This window comes from Schistocerca piceifrons, chromosome 8, assembly GCF_021461385.2.
Source record: "Schistocerca piceifrons isolate TAMUIC-IGC-003096 chromosome 8, iqSchPice1.1, whole genome shotgun sequence".
NCBI lineage: Eukaryota > Metazoa > Arthropoda > Insecta > Orthoptera > Acrididae > Schistocerca > Schistocerca piceifrons.
Window position 1 is genome coordinate 397,048,260 of NC_060145.1, and position 19,441 is coordinate 397,067,700.

The window sequence follows — 19,441 nt, forward strand, 5'->3', positions numbered from 1 at the left end:
TTAAGCTGTTGACTAGACAAACTGCGGACGTGTTTCCGCATGCATCGAAAACTCACCCTGTGTATGGTAACTGTGCTTTGTTAGTGTTTTGTTAATGCCTCCCCTACGCATGCCCGTGCCCAGCTCCCAACACCTGCTGTATAGCATTCCGCTCGTTTGTCAGCGCGGCACCACTGCACGCCCTCTGACGTAGCGCGCTTCCTCTTGGTGTGCAGATGTCGGACGACGACCGCATGTCGCTGACGACGGCCGTGAGCGACGAGGACGACGCGGAGAGCGTGCACAACTCGCCGTACCGCGCCAAGCAGACGGGCACCGCCGCCGCCTCCTTCAACTGCACCGGCGCCGTGCGCAAGGCGGGGTGAGTACCCAACCACTGTCTCTCTCTCTCTCTCTCTCTCTCTCTCTCTCTCTCTCTCTCTCTAGGGCACTTCTTCTCAGCGCACACTCATATAGCGCTACCGACTAATAACCTGCGACGCCGATGTGCGTCGACGCTCTTGTACCCGTGCAACGGGACGGTTTGTAACACCAGTCGCACTTACATGACGTAGGTACGACGTACCTTGACGGCAGGCACTTAGGCAATCTACATGGCTTTCATGACGGAACCTTGCGACGGCGCGACCTACACTACTGGCCATTAAAATTGCTACACCATGAAGATGACGTGCTACAGATGCGAAATTTAACCGACAGGAAGAAGATGCAAATAATTAGCTTTTCAGAGCATTCACACAAGGTTGGCGCCGGTGGCGACACCTACAACGTGCTGACAGGAGGAAAGTTTCCAACCGATTTCTCATACACAAGCAGCAGTTGACCGGCGTTGCCTGGTGAAACGTTGTTGTGATGCCTCGTGTAAGGAGGAGAAATGCGTACCATCACGTTTCCGACTTTGATAAAGGTCGAATTGTAGCCTATCGCGATTGCTCGCATTGGTCGATATCCAATGACTGTTAGCAGAATATGGAATCGGTGGGTTCAGGAGGGTAATACGGAACGTCGTGCTGGATCCCAACGGCCTCGTATCACTAGCAGTCGAGATGACAGGCATCTTATCCGCATGGCTGTAACGGATCGTGCAGCCACGTCTCGATCCCTGAGCCAACAGATGGGAACGTTTGCCAGACAACAACCATCTGCACTAACAGTTCGACGACGTTTGCAGCAGCATGGACTATCAGCTCGGAGACCACGGCTGCGGTTACCCTTGACGCTGCATCACAGACAGGAGCGCCAGCGATGGTGTACTCCACGACGAACCTGGGTGCACGAATGGCAAAACGTCATTTTTTCGGATGAATCCAGGTTCCGTTTGCAGCATCATGATGGTCGCACCCGTGTTTGGCGACATCGCGGTGAACGCACATTAGAAGCGTGTATTTGTCATCGCCATACTGGCGTATCACCCTGTGTGCTGGTATGGGGTGCCATTGCTTACACGTCTCGGTCACCTCTTGTACGTATTGACGGCACTTTGAAGAGTGGACGTTACATTTCAGATGTGTTACGACCCGTGGCTGTACCCTTCATTCGATCCCTGTGAAACCCTACATTTCAGGAGGATAATGCACGACCGCATGTTGCAGGTCGTGTACGGGTCTTTCTGGATACAGAAAATGTTCGACTGCTGCCCTGGCCAGCACATTCTCCAGATCTCTCACCAATTGAACACGTCTGTCAATGATGGCCGAAAATTGGCTCGTCACAATACGCCAGTCACTACTCTTGATGAACTGTGGTATCGTGTTGAAGCTGCATGGGCAATTGTACCTGTACACGCCATCCAAGCTCTGTTTGACTCAATGCCCAGGCTTATCAAGGCCGTTATTAAGGCCAGAAGTGGTTGTTCTGGGTACTGATTTCTAAGGGTCTATGCACCCAAATTGCGTGAAAATGTAATCACATGTCAGTTCTAGTATAATATATTTGTCCAATGAATACCCGTTTATCATCTGCATTTCTTCTTGGTGTAGCAATTTTAATGGCCAGTAGTGTATTTTCTGAAGCAAGACCTACACTGAAGCGACGTTTAATGTTCCTCAGATGATAGTCACAGGTACACTGACATTGTTAGAGACAAAGATAAATGGCACCTGCTGATTCTGATAAGGCGTAGGAAACTTAAAAGCGGAGGCCACGACTTTCGGATTACGTCCATTAGGACGACATAATGTACAAGTAGTAAGGTGTACTACTTCGACAATTTCGAGAAAATAGTAGTGGAACTTTTATGCAACGAATAGGCACCAGTTCGTTGCAACTCTGACCACGAGATGGCAGCGGCCAAGTGGTCAGCATTCAAGCTCCGTAATCGGTAGATCGCTGGATCTTGCTATCTCACTTTTTCTGCATTGCCACATTATTTCATATATACAATGAAGAGCCAAAGAAACTGGTACATCTGCCTAATAACATGTAGGGTCCCCGCGAGCACACAGAAGTGCCGGGCACGACGTGACACGGGCTCCATTAATGTCTGAAGTAGTGCTGGAGGGAACTGACACCATGAATCTTGCCGGGCTGTCCACAAAAGCGTAAGACTACGAACAGCACGCTGCAAGACATCCCAGATATGCTCAATTATGTTCACGTCTTGGGAGACTGATGGCCAGCGGAAGTATTTAAACTCAGAAGAGTGTTCCTGGAGCCACTATGTAACAATTCTGGACGCGTGGGGTATCGCATTCTCCTGTTGGAATTGCCCAAGTCCGTCGGAATACACAATGAGCATGGATGGGCGCAGGTGATAAGACCGGATGCTAACGTACGTGTCACCTGTCAGAGTCGTATCTAGACGTATCGGGGGTCCCATATCACTCCAACCGCACACGCCCCACACAATTACAGAGGATCCTCCAGTTTGAACAGTCCCCTGCTGACATGCAGGACCATGGATTCATGAGGTTGTCTCCATACCCGTACACGTTCATCCGCTCGATAAAATTTGAAACGAGACTCGTCCGACCAGGTAAGATGTTTCCAGTCATCAACAGTCCAATGTCGGTGTTGACGGGCCCAGGCGCGGCGTGAAGCTTTGTGTCGTGCAGTGATCAAGGCAGAAGAGTGATCATTCGGCTCCGACCACAGTGATGTCGGAGATTTGATGTTTTACCGTATTCCTGATATTCACGGTACACTCGTGAAATGGCAGTACCCCTCCACTTCATCGCTACCTCGGACTTGCTGTGTCCCATTGGTCGTGCGCCGACTATAACACCACGTTAAAACTCACTTAAATCTTGATAACCTGCCACTGTAGCATCAGTGACCGACCTAACAAATGCGCCAGACACTTGTTGTCTTACATAGGCTTGCCTATTTACATATCGCATGCCTACACTAGTTTCTTTGGCACTTGGCGCTTCAGCATATATATAAAAAAAAGTTTTCCATCACCTCGGTTCCGAGAGTTCCGGAAGCTGTACAGAAAATTGAAATAGAGATCAACATAAACATCATTTCCGCCCTTTTTATTGCTCATGAAAACCACACACTGCGTGTTGTACCACCATACAGCGAGACCTTCAGACGTGGTGGTCCAGATTACTGTACACACCGGTACCTCTAGTAGGACGTCCTCTTGCATTCATGCATGCCTGTATTCGTCGTGGCGTACTATCCACGATTTCATCAAGTCACTGTTGATCCAGATCGTCCCACCCCTCAACGGCGATTCGGTGTAGATCCCTCAAAGTGGTTGACGGGTCACGTCGTCCATAAACAGCCCTTTCCAATTATTCCAGACATGTCCGACAGGGTTCCTGTCTTGAGAACATGCTGTCCATTCTAGTCGAGCGATGTCGTTATCCTGAACTAAGTTATTCACAAGATGTGCACGATGCGGGCGAGAATTGTCGTCCATGAAGACGATTGCCTCGCCACTATCATGGCGATATGGTTGTACTATCGGTCGGAGGATGGCATTCACGTGTCGTACAACCGTTATCACGCCTTCCATGACCACCAGCGGCGTACTTCGGCCCCACATGATGCCACCCCAAAACAGCAGGAAATCTCCATCTTTCTGCACTCGCTGCATAGTGTGTCTAACGTGTTCCGCCTGACCGGGTTGCCTCCAAACACGTCTCCGATTATTGTCTGGTTGAAGGCACATACGACACTCATCGGTGAGGAGAACGTGATGCCAATCCTCAGCGGTCCATTCGGCATGTATTTGGACCCATCTGTACTGCGCTCCACGGTGTCGTGGTTGCAAAGATGGACCTCGCCATGGACGTCGAGAGTGAAGTTGCGCATCATGCAGCCTATTGCGCACAGTTTGAGTCGTAACACGACGTCCTGTGGCTGCACGAAAAGCATTATTCAACATGACGGCGTTGCTGTCAGTTCCTCCGAGCTCCAATTCGTAGATAGAGGTCATCCACTGCAGTAGTAGATCTTGGGCGGCCTGAGCGAGGCATGTCATCGACAGTTCCTGTCTCTCTGTATCTTCTCCATGAACGAACAACATCGCTTTGGTTCAGTCCGAGACGCCTGGACACTTCCCTTGTTGAGAGCCCTTCCTGGCACAAAGTAACAATGAGAGCGCAATCGAACCGCGGCATCGACCGTCTAGGCGTGGTTCAACTACACACAACACCAGCCGTGTACCTCCTTCCTGGTGGAATGACTGGAATTGATCGGTTGTCGGACCCCGTCCGTCTAGTAGGAGCTGCTAATGCATGGTTGTTTACGTCTTTGGCCGGGTTTAGTGACATCTGTGAACAGTCAAAGTGACTGTGTCTGTGGCACAATACCCCACAGTCAACGTCTACAGCGATCGATCGATCACGGATCGATAATGCTCACCACTTGGACTCGTGCACATAATCGCAAAGCACCGATAATCACTGACGCGTAAAACTTCTATTGTCACTTCTCGAAACTGAAGTAGTACGCCTTACGGCTCGCATGTTATGTGTTCTTAATGGACTACTAAAAGTGTGCAAAGTTTGAAATATATACTTCAGCCGAACGTCGTGGCCTTCCCGTGTTAGAAAATATATAGAAATTAAAAACATTGAAGTTAATATTGTGTTTACTACGATTATCACTGAGGATTCACAGCCGCTGCAATTAATCGCTACAGAGAGGACGACCAGAAGCAGTGTATATGTGGCAGCTATGACCGAACCAGCAGAATAAATGGAAACTTGTAAAAGACTTAAGTGAGTCTCTCGGTAAGAGCAGTTTGCGGGAGCATTGCCGTGGCGGATTCGATAACTGCCGCTGGTTGACCCTACTGGGTCAGCGGATGACGCCGCCAGCTTACCTGTGGTCCCATGTCAGGACTGACTCGCGATGAATTAGTGATTGTTTAGGAATAGCAGGGGTTTTCTGGAACTCTGAATCTAAAGATATAAAAAGTTGTCCCCAGAAATCGAGGACTCACTTGCATACATGTCAGTAATGATAGCAAAGGCTGTAGACGTAGAATTCCGCAACAGGGGCTTACCGAAGAATGTAGCGACCTTAATCCTGAGGAGACTCAGTAGTTAAAATTAGGATCAGCCAGGAAGTCATTCCCTGCAATGGTAATGTAAAAGGTAGTACCATGGCTTAAGGGTTTTTGGTGTTTTTCATTTTTTATATTAATATTAATTTCACCAATTATGGAATTGTGATTCTTGAGTTTCTCCCGGAGTATTTGATAATCAAAATATCCACGGGTATGCTGCCGGTCTATAGTGTCCAACGGGCACAATATTTCGGCGATCATACATGTCGCCATCATCAGGTGAACTGACGGACTGAGCTCCTGTGAACGTGCCGGCACGGAGATCCGTACGCTATGGCTGCTCAGAGGGAACTGGGTTCGGTCGCGGCGGCGGCCGATTTAAATACCCTCCGCCCGCGGCGCGCTCCCTCCGCCGTCCGCACCCCGCGCCACGGTCGCGCGGTGGAACAGATTGCGACGGCGTTTGAGATGACGTCGGTGTGATGGCTCTGTCCGCCGTGGTCGTCACAACTATACGTTTGCTCGATTTACTCTTGATTAACCCGATCGCTGGTTCCCAAGCCTTGCTAAGATTATAGACACAGTCACGGTTTATGAGGTCGTCATTGGTGCGAATTTCGATGGCCTCTCTAACAACACTGTCCCAGTATCTCGACGTCTGTACCAGAATCCTCGTGCGGTCATACTCCATGGCGTGATTTTCCGACAAACAATGTTCAGCGACCGCCGACTTGCTCGGATACATCAGTCGAGTGTGCCTCTGGTGTTCACGGCATCGATCCTCGACGGTACGCATCGTCTGACCAATATACGACTTGCCACATTGACACGGAATCTGGTACACGCCGGCCTTCCTCAAACCCAGGTCATCTTTGGCGCTCCCCACCAGTGCACGAGTTTTATTTGGAGGACAAAACACAGTTCCGACCCGGTGTTTCTTCAGAATGCGGGCGATTTTCCCCGAGAGTGCGCCTGTGTATGGAATAAATGCAGTGCCTACCTCCTCCCTCGTGACTTCATCCATCTCAACAGGTTGTGCTGCAGTGGTTGGGCGGAGAGCACGTTGAATCTGCCACTCTGAGTACCCATTTTTTTCGAAATACAGTTCTCAGATGTTCCAATTCCTGGGGTAGACTCACTGCGTCAGAGATAGTGCGCGCCCTATGTACCCCATTCCTCTGTGAAGGGTGGTGGCAGCTGTCTGCGTGCAAATACAGATCAGTGTGCGTAGTCTTCCGATACACCCCATGACCTAGGGTGCCGTCAGCCCTTCGCTTGACCAAGACGTCAAGGAAAGGTAATTTACCCTCCGTTTCAGTCTCCATAGTGAATTTGATGTTGGGGTGTATGGAGTTTAGATGTGTAAGGAAGTCAAGGAGTTTATCCATACCATGCGGCCAGATGACGAACGTGTCGTCCACGTAACGGAAAAAGCACGGACGGCGGAGGGAGCGCGCCGCGGGCGGAGGGTATTTAAATCGGCCGCCGCCGCGACCGAACCCAGTTCCCTCTGAGCAGCCATAGCGTACGGATCTCCGTGCCGGCACGTTCACAGGAGCTCAGTCCGTCAGTTCACCTGATGATGGTGACATGTATGATCGCCGAAATATTGTGCCCGTTGGACACTATAGACCGGCAGCATACCCGTGGATATTTTAATTATGGAATTGCTCGATGTACATTACAATTCTTGAAGCGAATGTTTAATTGCAGTTGTGTACAACTTTCAGTCAAAATACGACCTGCATTACATTGTAGGTGGGTGTTGTCGAGATATATTAAATAAATAAATGCAAAATATTATTCAGCTCAGAAAAGCTGTAAAAAAACTAGCTGTGCTACACATGTCAATAGAGTACATGATATTATTATAGCTCTGTAAAGCGTGTTCATTTCAATACCTCTAGCTGCGACTCCTAAAAGGAGGAAAATTCTTGAAAAGAATATCTGTTCTATAGGTTCACTCTGACTACACAAATATTTTCTACGAAGTCCGTAAGTCAATCGTAATATACTATTCCAGAAATGAAAATACGGAAATAATCACACTCCGTACTAATTCTTTCATACTTACATTGCACTCTCTCTAGTAGCCTGCTTAAGATTTGAGCCAACGTCCTGTTATTAAAAGAAACGAGCTTTTTATCTGTTAATAAGCCGTTTTTAAAAGCATGCGATGTTTAATCGTTTTGAATTTATACCTTTCGAAAAAAAAATCTTCTCACTAAAAGAAAGGTTAAAATTTTCATACACGTCATCCATGTCTGATGACAAACTTTTACGGATTAATCTAATTCTAAATGAAACAAATGTTGCAACATCCAACAAAAATGTCTGTAACTTCGGGTTACACGACCTCATTCAAACAACGCGAAAGATCTCGTTTCTGATTGGCCGAACAACACGGTAGCCTGACCATTCCCAGTTTCGGAATCAGCATAAAACAAATAGCTTCCAAAATGCAATTCAATAAAAAATAACTCCACCTTTACTCGTCTGAAGAACCGAAGTAAACACTACCAGGCTACCTTGCAGTCACCATATTGCCCCTAGTGCTTGCCGGCCGTTGTGGCCGTGCGGTTCTAGGCGCTTCAGTCTGGAACCGCGTAACCGCTACGGTCGCAGGTTCGAATCCTGCCTCGGGCATGGATGTGTGTGATGTCCTTAGGTTAGTTAGGTTTAAGTAGTTCTAAGTTTTAGGGGACTGATGACCTCAGATGCTAAGTCCTATAGTGCTCAGAGCCATTTTGAACCCCTAGTGCTTCATTTGCACCAAGCCCCACACTCACTTCCTATTTGCCATTAACAGTTTCAACGATAATTTGTATGCATGCTCCAATCACTACCCTCTCAGACAACAAAGTAAAAGACAATAATCTCATAATACTAATTGTCTGAAACTGAAAATATTACGTAAATTGTACTTTTTTAACAAAATGTTGTTTACTGAGTTTTAATGATCAAGTATTTAGTCGAAGTTCTCCATTGACCATTATACAAAGCATATTAGCATTTTAGGAAGTTATTTATCATGAAAAGTCACAAATTCTGCGTTTTAGGTGATCTTGTACACTTTTGAAGTTATTTTAGATTTAAACTGTGTTTCGTGACTAAACGTTTGCTCCTCTAACTCACCGTAGCAGAATGTCAAAGCGAAGTACTTGGAGAAGAGCTTTCGGCAAATGCGCATGTGCTGACATGTGAGAACATTTGGTTTATCGAAATCGCGGTTTCCAGCATTTTCTGTGATTGATTGGATATGTATAGACATATATGTTTTACGCATTTGATCTGAGACAACTTTGACAACAGTTTACGTCTGCAGAACCAGTTTCTTTATAGAAATGCTCCTTCCTGGCCACGATGCACTTGCAGTCCGCTATTAGATGAAACTTGGAACATACATAACAACAATCTGTTGCAACTCATTGAAAGAAATATTACCCCGACAAATACTCCTAAATAGGAAATATCTGTATTAGTGCTTCGTGCGTGTTTCAGTCTGTTGAAATGTTTCCAGTTCGGTTAAACCGCACGTGGTAAAAGACGTGTTTCCCCTAAAAGTAACCTACCTGCCCTTCTCAGAATTTTATGTAAATTCTTCTCACGGGGGACGCGGCCGAATATAAAGTAAAATATTCTGACAGAAATAAATTTGCAAAACTGAATTTTCGGAGGAAAACTTTATTCGACGTTTTTCGAAACTCTGCTGCCTTTCGCGCCCCTCGGGATATAGAGGTTATTTCGTTCTTGGACAATGCTGCCATCTAGCAGTGTTCATGTTGCAGTGACCATCGCTTCAGGATGAATTTGAATCTGGAACAGACGTTAAAAATTAGAAACAAGATCCGTTCGTCCAGTTTGTAATTTTTAAATCTCATACGAGTCTACTGCGCGACAATTTTGCTACCACCATCGTTAAGCTCGCGTAGACATTATTAAAATAAGGTTCTACCACATAGGAAAACACTTTCTAATGATCTACAAAATTATATTTACTTGATCGCAAACCGGTTTTCGCCTTCTTAGGCTGTCTATGGGTGACAGCTGAATGTCGCAAACAGAGATAAAGATAATGTGCAGCTTACACAGGCGTTGTTTGCACAGAAGAAAAAAAATGACGTAGACTGCGTACATAGAAAAACATTACATTTTTGTCACATAGAATTAATTGCATTAACCAGAAAGTAAGAGGAAATAAAATTTTCGTATGGGGATACATTTAACAACTGATTATAAATAAGTTTACAATCTCAAAACAAACAACCCCCAACCCCACCCCCCCACCCCACCCCAACAATCTCAAATGGTTCAAATGGCTCTAAGCACTATGGGACTTGACTTTACAATCTCAATCTAGTATTTCTGACGAAAACTCAATTTGTCAAAACGAAAAAGAAACTAGCCTGATCATTTAATGCTGAGGTCACCTTCTGTATCATGTGTTTGTCGATTCCCATGCCGGTTGGGGTGGCCGAGCGGTTCTAGGCGCTTCAGTCTGGAACCGCGAGACCGCTACGGTCGCAGCTTCTAATCCTGCCTCAGGCATGGATGTGTGTGGTGTACTTAGGTTAGTTAGGTTTAGATAGTTCTAAGTTCTAGGGGACTGATGACCTCAGATGTTAAGTCCCATAGTGCTCAGAGCCATTTGAACAATTTCGATTCCCATTATTTCCAGTAGGGTCGTCTTTCCGATTTTCTTAACAGAATGTAAAACTTCAATTATATGATGTAGAATGTGGTTTTCCGTTAAAAACTGATCAACCAAGTTTGAATCTTCCTTCCTTACTCTCCAGCTTCTCTTATGTACACATAGCTTAAATGCCACAGCTCTGCCTAGCAGACCAAGATACACTTTTTCACATTGCTTGCATATGTTTTTAAACATACCACTCTGCGTCAGGTATTGAAATTTGTCTTTACTTTTTAATAAAATCTTTTTATATGCTATTGGTATTATAAAATGCAGGTTTGTAGTTGCGAGGCAACCTTTTGTGCATGGCTATGTGAAACACCGCCAGTATAAAGGATTTTGCGCCATGCTTTGTAACTACTGTCAGCACGAAATATTTTCACAAATCAGCAAATGAAGTTTTTGAAGTTCAAGAAGTTGACTCAAGGCAAAAGGGGGGCGTGGCAACATTGCTGCCCTTAAAGTAAATCAATATTTAAAGCCTTTAATGGCTAAAATGCCCTTGAATAACATATTTCTCTAGTAAAATATACTCCAAGGAATGTTTATGAGCAAAAATATTTTTTTTTTATATTTTGCCCTCTACGAAGGTACAATGTCCCCTTAATGAGTAGATTATGGCACCATTTTAAATTCAGAAAATAATCATATGAAGTATTTTTTTGGTGCCCCTGGAAGCCGTTAGATACGGAACCTGAAACTAGAACAATGTGATCGTCTAAGCCGTTTAGTAACATAGACTGCTTCATGATTTTTTTTCTGCATGCTACCAGTTTTTGTCATTTTTATCTTATCCCTTTATCTTCTTTTATTAGATATCTGGATGAATTATGGGTGGTCTGCAGCAAAGATAATTACCTGTTATTCTAATAAAATACACTAGGTGGCCTAAACAATATCTTTCTTCGTTGTCATATGGAAGTGTAAGTCGCTCTTAATATGCACCCTCCGTAACGAGAATATGAAGGACTGTCCGCGTCACGCAGCGTACTTTCGTGAACGAAGAGTTAACTTCTTGTCATTATTCAGCAGGGGGATGAGCGAAACTGAAAAACCCATTCAGTAGGAATTTTGCCTATTCTGAATTCAAACACGGACGAAACCACAGTGCGAAGGGCGTTGCCCGAGTGCCATTAACTGCGTATCTGCTGATCCACGAGCTGGCGGAATGAGGTCAGCGTGCGGACGGGGAGAGGGCCCCGCTAATCGATCAGCGCTGTCAGCCGAAACTCTGCAAACTCCGTTACAGCAATCACGGCCAACTTAGCGGGTCGCTTTTTACCGCCGCGTCGGGAGAACGGCCGCCGACTGCGCCGCCAGGGCCCGGACGCTCCCACCCCCCGTTCAGCCAATCACATTCACCTTCGCGGCGAGGGGTGGGCAGCACTTACCGCCACGTATGCGGTGGCAAGAACTCTGCACGAGGAGTTCACGGGGTGCTTAGTTTGCCGAACAGAACTGATAGCTGAAAATCACTTGACCAGTTTCCGGTCAGCTGCATCACGTTCATGAATCACGTGCTTTACTAGTCAATACACGTGCGCGTGGTTGTGTGTGTGTGTGTGTGTGTGTGTGTGTGTGTGTGTGTGTGTGTGTGTGTGTGTGTTAGAGAGAGAGAGAAACGGATAACAAGAGGGCACTACAACCCATGGAGGTAAGAATAAGGGGAGATGGCGCTACGTATCCCAGCCGTACTACGTTTTGAAGCCATGGGGGCGTGGCTCGCTGCCATGACACTGACCAAAACATTGCCAGTGTGCTATAGCGCTGCGTGTATTACAGTTGCTAATTGCACCATATACGCATGTAACGTCATCAGATTGCTTGTTTCAAAGTTTTTGTGTAAAATAAAATCTCGTAAAGGCGAAATTCCGCGTTTCTTCTGATTAAAAATAGTTTTTAATGTAATATTACGAATAGCTAGTCTTCAATGTAAACGATACAATTTTGTTAATTCGGTAATAAACGTGTATCACAAACTAAATAATAGAAACTGAAAACTAAGTTAGCTATACCCTCCATCCAAAGCCTCATAAATACATCTTGTTTGTAATACGTACTGGGACATTTCAGTTACGTTACACTACTGGGAAACACTGCTCATTAGCACCAATATTTACTGAAATACGGTACATAGAATGGCAAATCTACACAGTGTCCTGTTTAGGCCTATACTTTACGCCAGTTAATGTAGTGTTAGCTTTTAATTTGGTACTGATGAAGACAAAGTGAGTTACTCAACACTTGGATTATCGACGATACGTACGTATTATACTGAAACGTGAACTTGAAAACTAAGAATTTAATTCTTTGAACTAACATACCTTTTGCAGATGGTTTGGGTATGTAGGGAAAGCTGATGGTACAGCATTTTCACGCAGCCTTACTGTTGAAAGGGAAGTTCGGTCTATGTCCTCTTCTCTGAAATGCTGAGAACATATAGTGCTCCATTTAGACGCATGCCAATTCTTCCTCCTCACGGCATTCTCCCACAGAGCTTTCCGACTTTCATTTTTAGGAAATCTAAAATCATACAGGAGAAAAACACGCTATAGTACAAGTACCGATGTAGCACACATTCGTTCACAATGAAGTTGTAAAATCTCACTTAACGAGACAACTTACACACGAAATGTTATTCCCTTCGATTTCGCATCACAATCAGAACGATTCGTCCATCCGAACACGACACAAGTCACCATAATAGCGCAAAATCCTTCCAAAAGCGAGCGACAAGCCTATGCACACAAGCTTACAGCAACAATGTTTTGGTCGGATTGAGATGGCTACCCTCGGCTTCACATAGCTTCACAGCTGTGACGTCACGGCGTCTCCCTCTATTCTTACCTCCATGCTACAACCGCACTGTAATGTATGTCGCACAGCGTGCTGGAGCGACTAGTCCAGTCAACGAAGGAAAATTAGAGGGAAATAGTAGTGTAGTCCCAAATTTTTGCACAGTACTAAGAATCGTGACCGCTGGGGTGTGAGCGTTGGGCTGGAGGTGGGTTTTAAAAGGTCACTGTTTTTATCTTCTTCTCGAATAACTGGAAAAGCGAAAATCTTCCCAATACAATATTAAATTACGAGGTTCATTCAAATGAAACATGTTCAGTGCCTCTACCTTTGCCTTACACGTAAGGTGGCATCACGTGACTGCGGATATGGTGGTTCCATCTGTTGGTAGAGAGACTGACGCGTGCGCACCGTTTGACGTTGCATAGCGACAGTGTAGTTTCACGCCGAAGAGAAGGCGGTCACACAAGTTATCGTCCACTACCGAACATGCAGGCGGGTAAACAGGAACGACGACTAGTGATTTTTGGCGGTTTGGCTGCGGAGGGAGTTGCAGACCATGAAATGTCTGGACGGATAAAGGCTGTGTACGGTGAGTTCAGTCTGAGTCGCTCAAGTGTTGTGGAATGGCGCAAACGATCCTTGAGGGGCGCGAGTCATTGGAAGACGATGCTCGCCGGCCGGAGTGGCCGAGCGGTTCTAGGCGCTGCAGTCTGGAAGCGCGCGACCGCTACAGTCGCAGGTTCGAATCCTGCCTCGGGCATGGATGTATGTGATGTCCTTAGTTAGGTTTAAGTAGTTCTCAGTTCTAGGGGATTGATGACCTCAGAAGTTAAGTCCCATAGCGCCCAGAGCAATTTGAACCATTTTTTTTATTTTTTTTTTATTTTAAGACGATTCTAGTCCTGGAAAGGCTCATTGTCTCACCACACCGGAAGTGATTGCGGAAGTGAATGCTTTAGTCTTGGACAACCGCAGAATCACCATGCGCGAGACCAATCGGTTACTGGGTATTAGCGTGGGCACTGCCGAAGTGTATGACTGGATCCGGGTCAGGATCCGACAGCTTCCTACTAGCTTCTTCAAGCATGGAAGCGACCGGCTAGCGTCGAAATGGAACAAACGTGCCAACAGTTTTGACGACCATTTTTGAGTATGCGTCCTGTGTATAACTACATTTTTAATCAAATCGTTACTGCAACTTTACACTAGTGACCGGGTTTCATTTGAATGTCCCTTATACATTAAAATTCCTACAAAAATGACCCTATTCATTTTTTTCTGTAAGACTAATAGTTCTCGCGGAACTGGGAAAACAGCAGATTACTAAAACTTTTCTTTAACCGTGTGAAACTGATGTTTGTCTTTAAATGTGTGGGTGTAGAAAAAAAATATGTACTGTTTGTATAATATCCGAGAGCAGTTGAGTCGTATTAAGGGATAAATTCTGTCTCGGGGTCGCAAGAGAGTGGACGTCGCTAAATTGTGTCCAGGCACTTCCCTCCTTCATACGTCTGAAAACTGACGATCGGGCACGTGATTCCCCACTCCACGTCACAAGAAGCAACTACAGCACATTTCACAATGATACATAAGCCCCCCGCAGCGCACCTTATGAATCATTCACGGCACAATGCACATGCATGTCAGGGGAGTGATTATTTTACAAAAAGAGCGGTAATACTACATGGAATGCAGATATGAGTTACTAACAAGAGGTAACGCAAGTAATGAACAAGGACAGAATCTGTGTAAATCTCTGCACACAGCGCTACAGTGCCAGAGGAGCCACAGAGACTTACTCATCCTGTAGGGGTGCTCGCTTTTCAGTTTACGGAAGACTGTACATTCCTAGTATTCCTATTCCAGTTCTCTTACGTGAGTAAACAAAAGGGGTGGCCAAGCGGTTCTAGGCACTACAGTGTGGAACCGCGCGACCGCTACGGTCGCAGGTTCGAATCCTGCCTCGGGCATGGATGTGTGTGATGTCCTTAGGTTAGTTAGGTATAAGTAGTTCTAAGTTCTAGGGGATTGATGGCATCAGATATTACGTCCCATAGTGTTCAGAGCCATTTGAACCAGCCAAGTAGACAAAAATCACAGAAATTGTATTTATATAGTGGATTTATTTTCATATTAACAGAATCTTCCGTCGGTTCTTGGTAGAACAACATTATAATAATGGCCTTGTAAGCCGAAAACCGGTTAGCAATAAAAATAATATTGTAGAACAAAAGCAAACTGGTGATTTATTTTTGTACTTATTTGTAGTTGTCTAGTATTCCAAGTGTTTAGTGTGTAAGTCCGATGTTGTCAGTGATCTATGTAGCATTGGTGGGAAAGGGATTAGATTGGTAAATGTGACACCTTGCTGCTGTCTACCGTTGACAGTAAAAGCACTGCAGTGGCGTTTTAGAGACTTCTTCGTTGGCTGGGATATACTGGACGTTTCAGGATACAGTACACGCGCATGATATCGCTTGTAAACGCCTCTTAATAAAACGCCATTTCTACGACAGTGTATGGCCGCAACAGTGTTCCCTACAGCATTGCTGCAATGTTGCTACTATGTATGGTCAAACTACGGTACGACTCGGCAATATTGCTGATGAAACAGCCTGTTGCCGATGTGTGGTCGTGGTCCACCAAGGCCGGAGAATGTTTCATATGGACAGACAACGAGAGCACCATGACTTTTATAAATGTAATACTTACATCTGCGACCAGAACTATGCAACATAGAAAGTAATATATAGTGTGTCGCACCAAACTTTGCCACCTCATATACACTGAAGAGCAAAAGAAACTGGTACACCTCCCTAACATCGTGTAGGACCCCCGCGAGCACGCAGAAGCACCGGAACACGACGTGGCATGGACTCGACTAATATCAGAAATAATGCTGGAGGGAAATGTCACCATGAATTCTGCAGGGCTGTCCATAAATCCGTAAGAGTAGAAGGGGGTGCAGATCTCTTCTGAACAGCACGTTGCAAGGCATCCCAGACATCCTCAATTGCTCTTTTTTATACACTAGAATTATTACACTTTCTTTCTATTCCGTTGGTACCCTACCATCCTTCGAGATACTGTTACATAAAGTATGAAGCTGTACATACTCCTTTACTGTAGTTTCTTTCCCAGATTTCTTCTTGCTTTCTTTACAACTTGCTCGATATGAAGAGCGAAAACATCGACAGTAAGTTACAGCACAGTCTCACTCCCCTCTCAACTAGTGTTTCGCTAACACATCTACATCTACATCTACATACGTACTCCGCAATCCACCATACGGCGCGTGGCGGAGGGTACCTCGTACCACAACTAGCATCTTCTCTCCCTGTTCCACTCCCAAACAGAATGAGGGAAAAATGACTGCCTATATGCCTCTGTACGAGCCCTAATCTCTCTTATCTTATCTTTGTGGTCTTTCCGCGAAATGTAAGTTGGCCGCAGTAAAATTGTACTGCAGTCAGCATCAAATGCTGGTTCTTTAAATTTCCTCAGTAGCAATTAACGAAAAGAACGCCTCCTTTCCTCCAGAGACTCCCAACGGAGTTCCTACTGAATTGCTTCTATGTCCTCCCTCAATCCGACCTGATAGGGATCCCAAACGCTCGAAGAGTACTTGAGAATAGGTCGTATTAGTGTTTTATGAGCGGTCTCCTTTACAGATGAACCACATCTTCCCAAAATTCTACCAATGAACTGAAGACAACTATCCGCCTTCCCCACAACTGCCATTGCAGGCTTGTCCCACTTCATATCGCTCTGCAATGTTACGCCAAAATATTTAATTGACGTGACTGTGTCAAGCGCTACACTACTAATGGAGTATTCAGACATTGCAGGATTCTTTTTCCTATTCATCTGCATTAATTTACATTTATCTATATTTAGAGTTAGCTGCCATTCTTCACACCAATCACAAATCCCGTACAAGTCATCTTGTATCCTCCTACAGTCACTCAACGACGACACCTTCCCGTACACCACAGGATCACATTGCTATCAACCCTATCCAAAGATCATTTATGTAGATAGAAAACATCAGCGGACCTACCACACTTCCCTGGGGCACTCCAGATGATACCCTCACCTCCGATGAACGCTCGCCATCTAGGACAAGGTACTGGGTTCTATTACTTAAGAAGTCTCCGAGCCACTCATATACTTTGGAACCAATCCCATATGCTCGTACCTTAGTTAGGAGTCTGCACTGGGGCACCGGGTCAAACGCTTTCCGGAAGTCAAGGAATATGGCATCCGTCTGGTACCCTTCATCCAACCCGCAAAACTGCAATCTGGTTTCTCCACAAGCAGTAGATAGTGTTTTCTGTATTGTGTTCTAGCTGCCCTCGCAAATATAGCCTTACGAAACCGTGCCATAGTCTGTAACCATGCCTCGCATCTGCCAAAGAGGTGCGACGATTAAGAGGTGTCTGCAGGGGAGTCTGGAGAAGCGCAGGCGGTTCGAGGCGCCTCGTTTAGCCGGCGGCCCCGCAATTAAAGGGTCGGCTGCGAGCCTTCCGGCCGCATCGGCGCCACGGCGCGATCGATCTGCTAAGCGGCTGTCGCAATTATTTGGAGGAGGCCGCGGCCGCTCTGATGCAAAACGTCCACCCACCCCCGCCACCCCCAGGCATCGAGGTCATTAGCGTCGCACCAGCTGTGTACGAGTCGGCGCCTGATGATGTTCCAGTCGCAGAAACGCTTCGGACCGTCGTTAGGCGGTCGGGTGGTCTCCGCAGCCGGCACCAGTCGGCCGTGAAAGCCGCGAAGTGGTCCGCGGATTTAGACAGCTGCAGCCTATGCGACACCGGACTCTTGGTACCAGCATGGTCCGGTGAAGTGATCCACCGCTTTACTGAGCAGGATAACACGTCAAATGTCACAACCCAATTTCCCAGAATACGCTCAGTGGGAGGGAGGCCTAAACAAGCTAGGAAGTATCACGGCTTATCCGTAGATACTCAAATTTTCGCGAGGAAACTTTATATACCTTTTAACGAGTAACTACTTAAGTCGAAGCGGTGGCACAGTAGGTAGGACTGAGGGAGGATATCGAAAATGTTTCTTATAATCCGTCTTGATTGCAAAATATTTACTCATTTATCGGTTTCGGTTCTTCTGGAACCATCTTCACATCTGAAAAAAATGTTCAAATGTGTGTGAATTCTTATGGGACTTATCTGCTAAGGTCATCAGTCCCTAATCTTGCACACTACTTAACCGAAACTATCCTAAGTACAAACACACACACACCCATGCCCGAGGGAGGACTCGAACCTCCGCCGGGATCAGCCGCACAGTCCATGACTGCAGCGCCTATGACCGCTCGGCTAATCCTGCGTGGCTTCAGATCTGAAATGACAATGATACTAATTTACTATTTCACAAATGCAAGCCTATTTCGTTCTATCTGATCACCATCAAATGTAAAAGAACGTACATGCAAATTTCGGTTACAGGAGTAACCCGTCCACACTCATCAACCTACACATGCTGCGTCACATTAAATTTGTTGGCAGAATGCACGTCATTTATATTAATTATAAAACTCTTAACGAGAGGTGGTTTCTGGTACATTTGTTACATTACATATGCACATACTGTATTAAGTAGATTTTTCTAATTTGCTTTTACCTCTAAAAATACTTAGTTAAGATCTATAGTTGTCACGGTTAAAATCTGTACTTGTCGTAATTAAAATACAAAACAAAATTATCGTTTTTCTACGATCGAAAACAAAGGGTGATTTGTATATTCATGGCGCTGATGTAGACTAGATCTTAACTAAGTATTTTCAGAGGTAAAAGCAAATTAGAAAAATGTACTTAATGCAGCATGTGCATATGTAATGTAACAAATGTACCAGACGCCGCCTCTCGGTAAGAGTTTTATAATTAATATAAATGACGTGCATTCTGCCAACAAATTTACTGTGACGCAGGATGTGAAAGTTGCTGAGTGTGGACGGGTTCCTCCTGTAACCGAAATTTTAGGGTACATTTGATGGTGATCAGATTGGACGAAATGGCTTGCATTTGTGAAATAGTAAATTAGTATCATTTCATTTCAAATCTGAAGATGGTTCTAGAAGAACCGAAACCGGTCATATGAATAAATATTTTGCAATCAAGTCGGATTATAAGTAACATTTCATTAAAAAAGTGATCGCGGTACCCACACTGGCATTATGTCTGTTTTTGCAAAGGATATCGAAAAAGTGCAAAGAAGGGCAGCTCGTTTCGTGTTATCGCGCAATAGGGGCGAAAGTGTCACTGATATGAAACGCGAGTTGGGGTGGCAGTCACTAAAACAAACGTGGTTTTATTTGCGGCGAGATCTATTTACGAAATTTCAATCACCAACTTTCGCTTCCAAATGCGAAAATATTTTGTTGACACCCATCTACGTAAAGAGAAATGACCATCATAATAAAATAAGAGAAATTAGAGCTCGAACGGAAAGGTTGCTTCTTCCCA

At 45.3% G+C, this 19,441-nt stretch overlaps 1 protein-coding gene across 1 annotated transcript in view; it reads left to right on the forward strand.

Moving 5' to 3' along the window:
• The first annotated feature begins 215 nt into the window (after positions 1-215).
• Positions 216-19,441, forward strand: part of LOC124712378 (protein still life, isoforms C/SIF type 2) — a 568,005-nt gene continuing 548,779 nt past the window's right edge. Inside the window, exon 1 of the mRNA XM_047242673.1 lies at positions 216-361. Within this exon, the coding sequence (XP_047098629.1) occupies positions 216-361 (146 nt within the window). The remainder of the gene's footprint in view (positions 362-19,441) is intronic.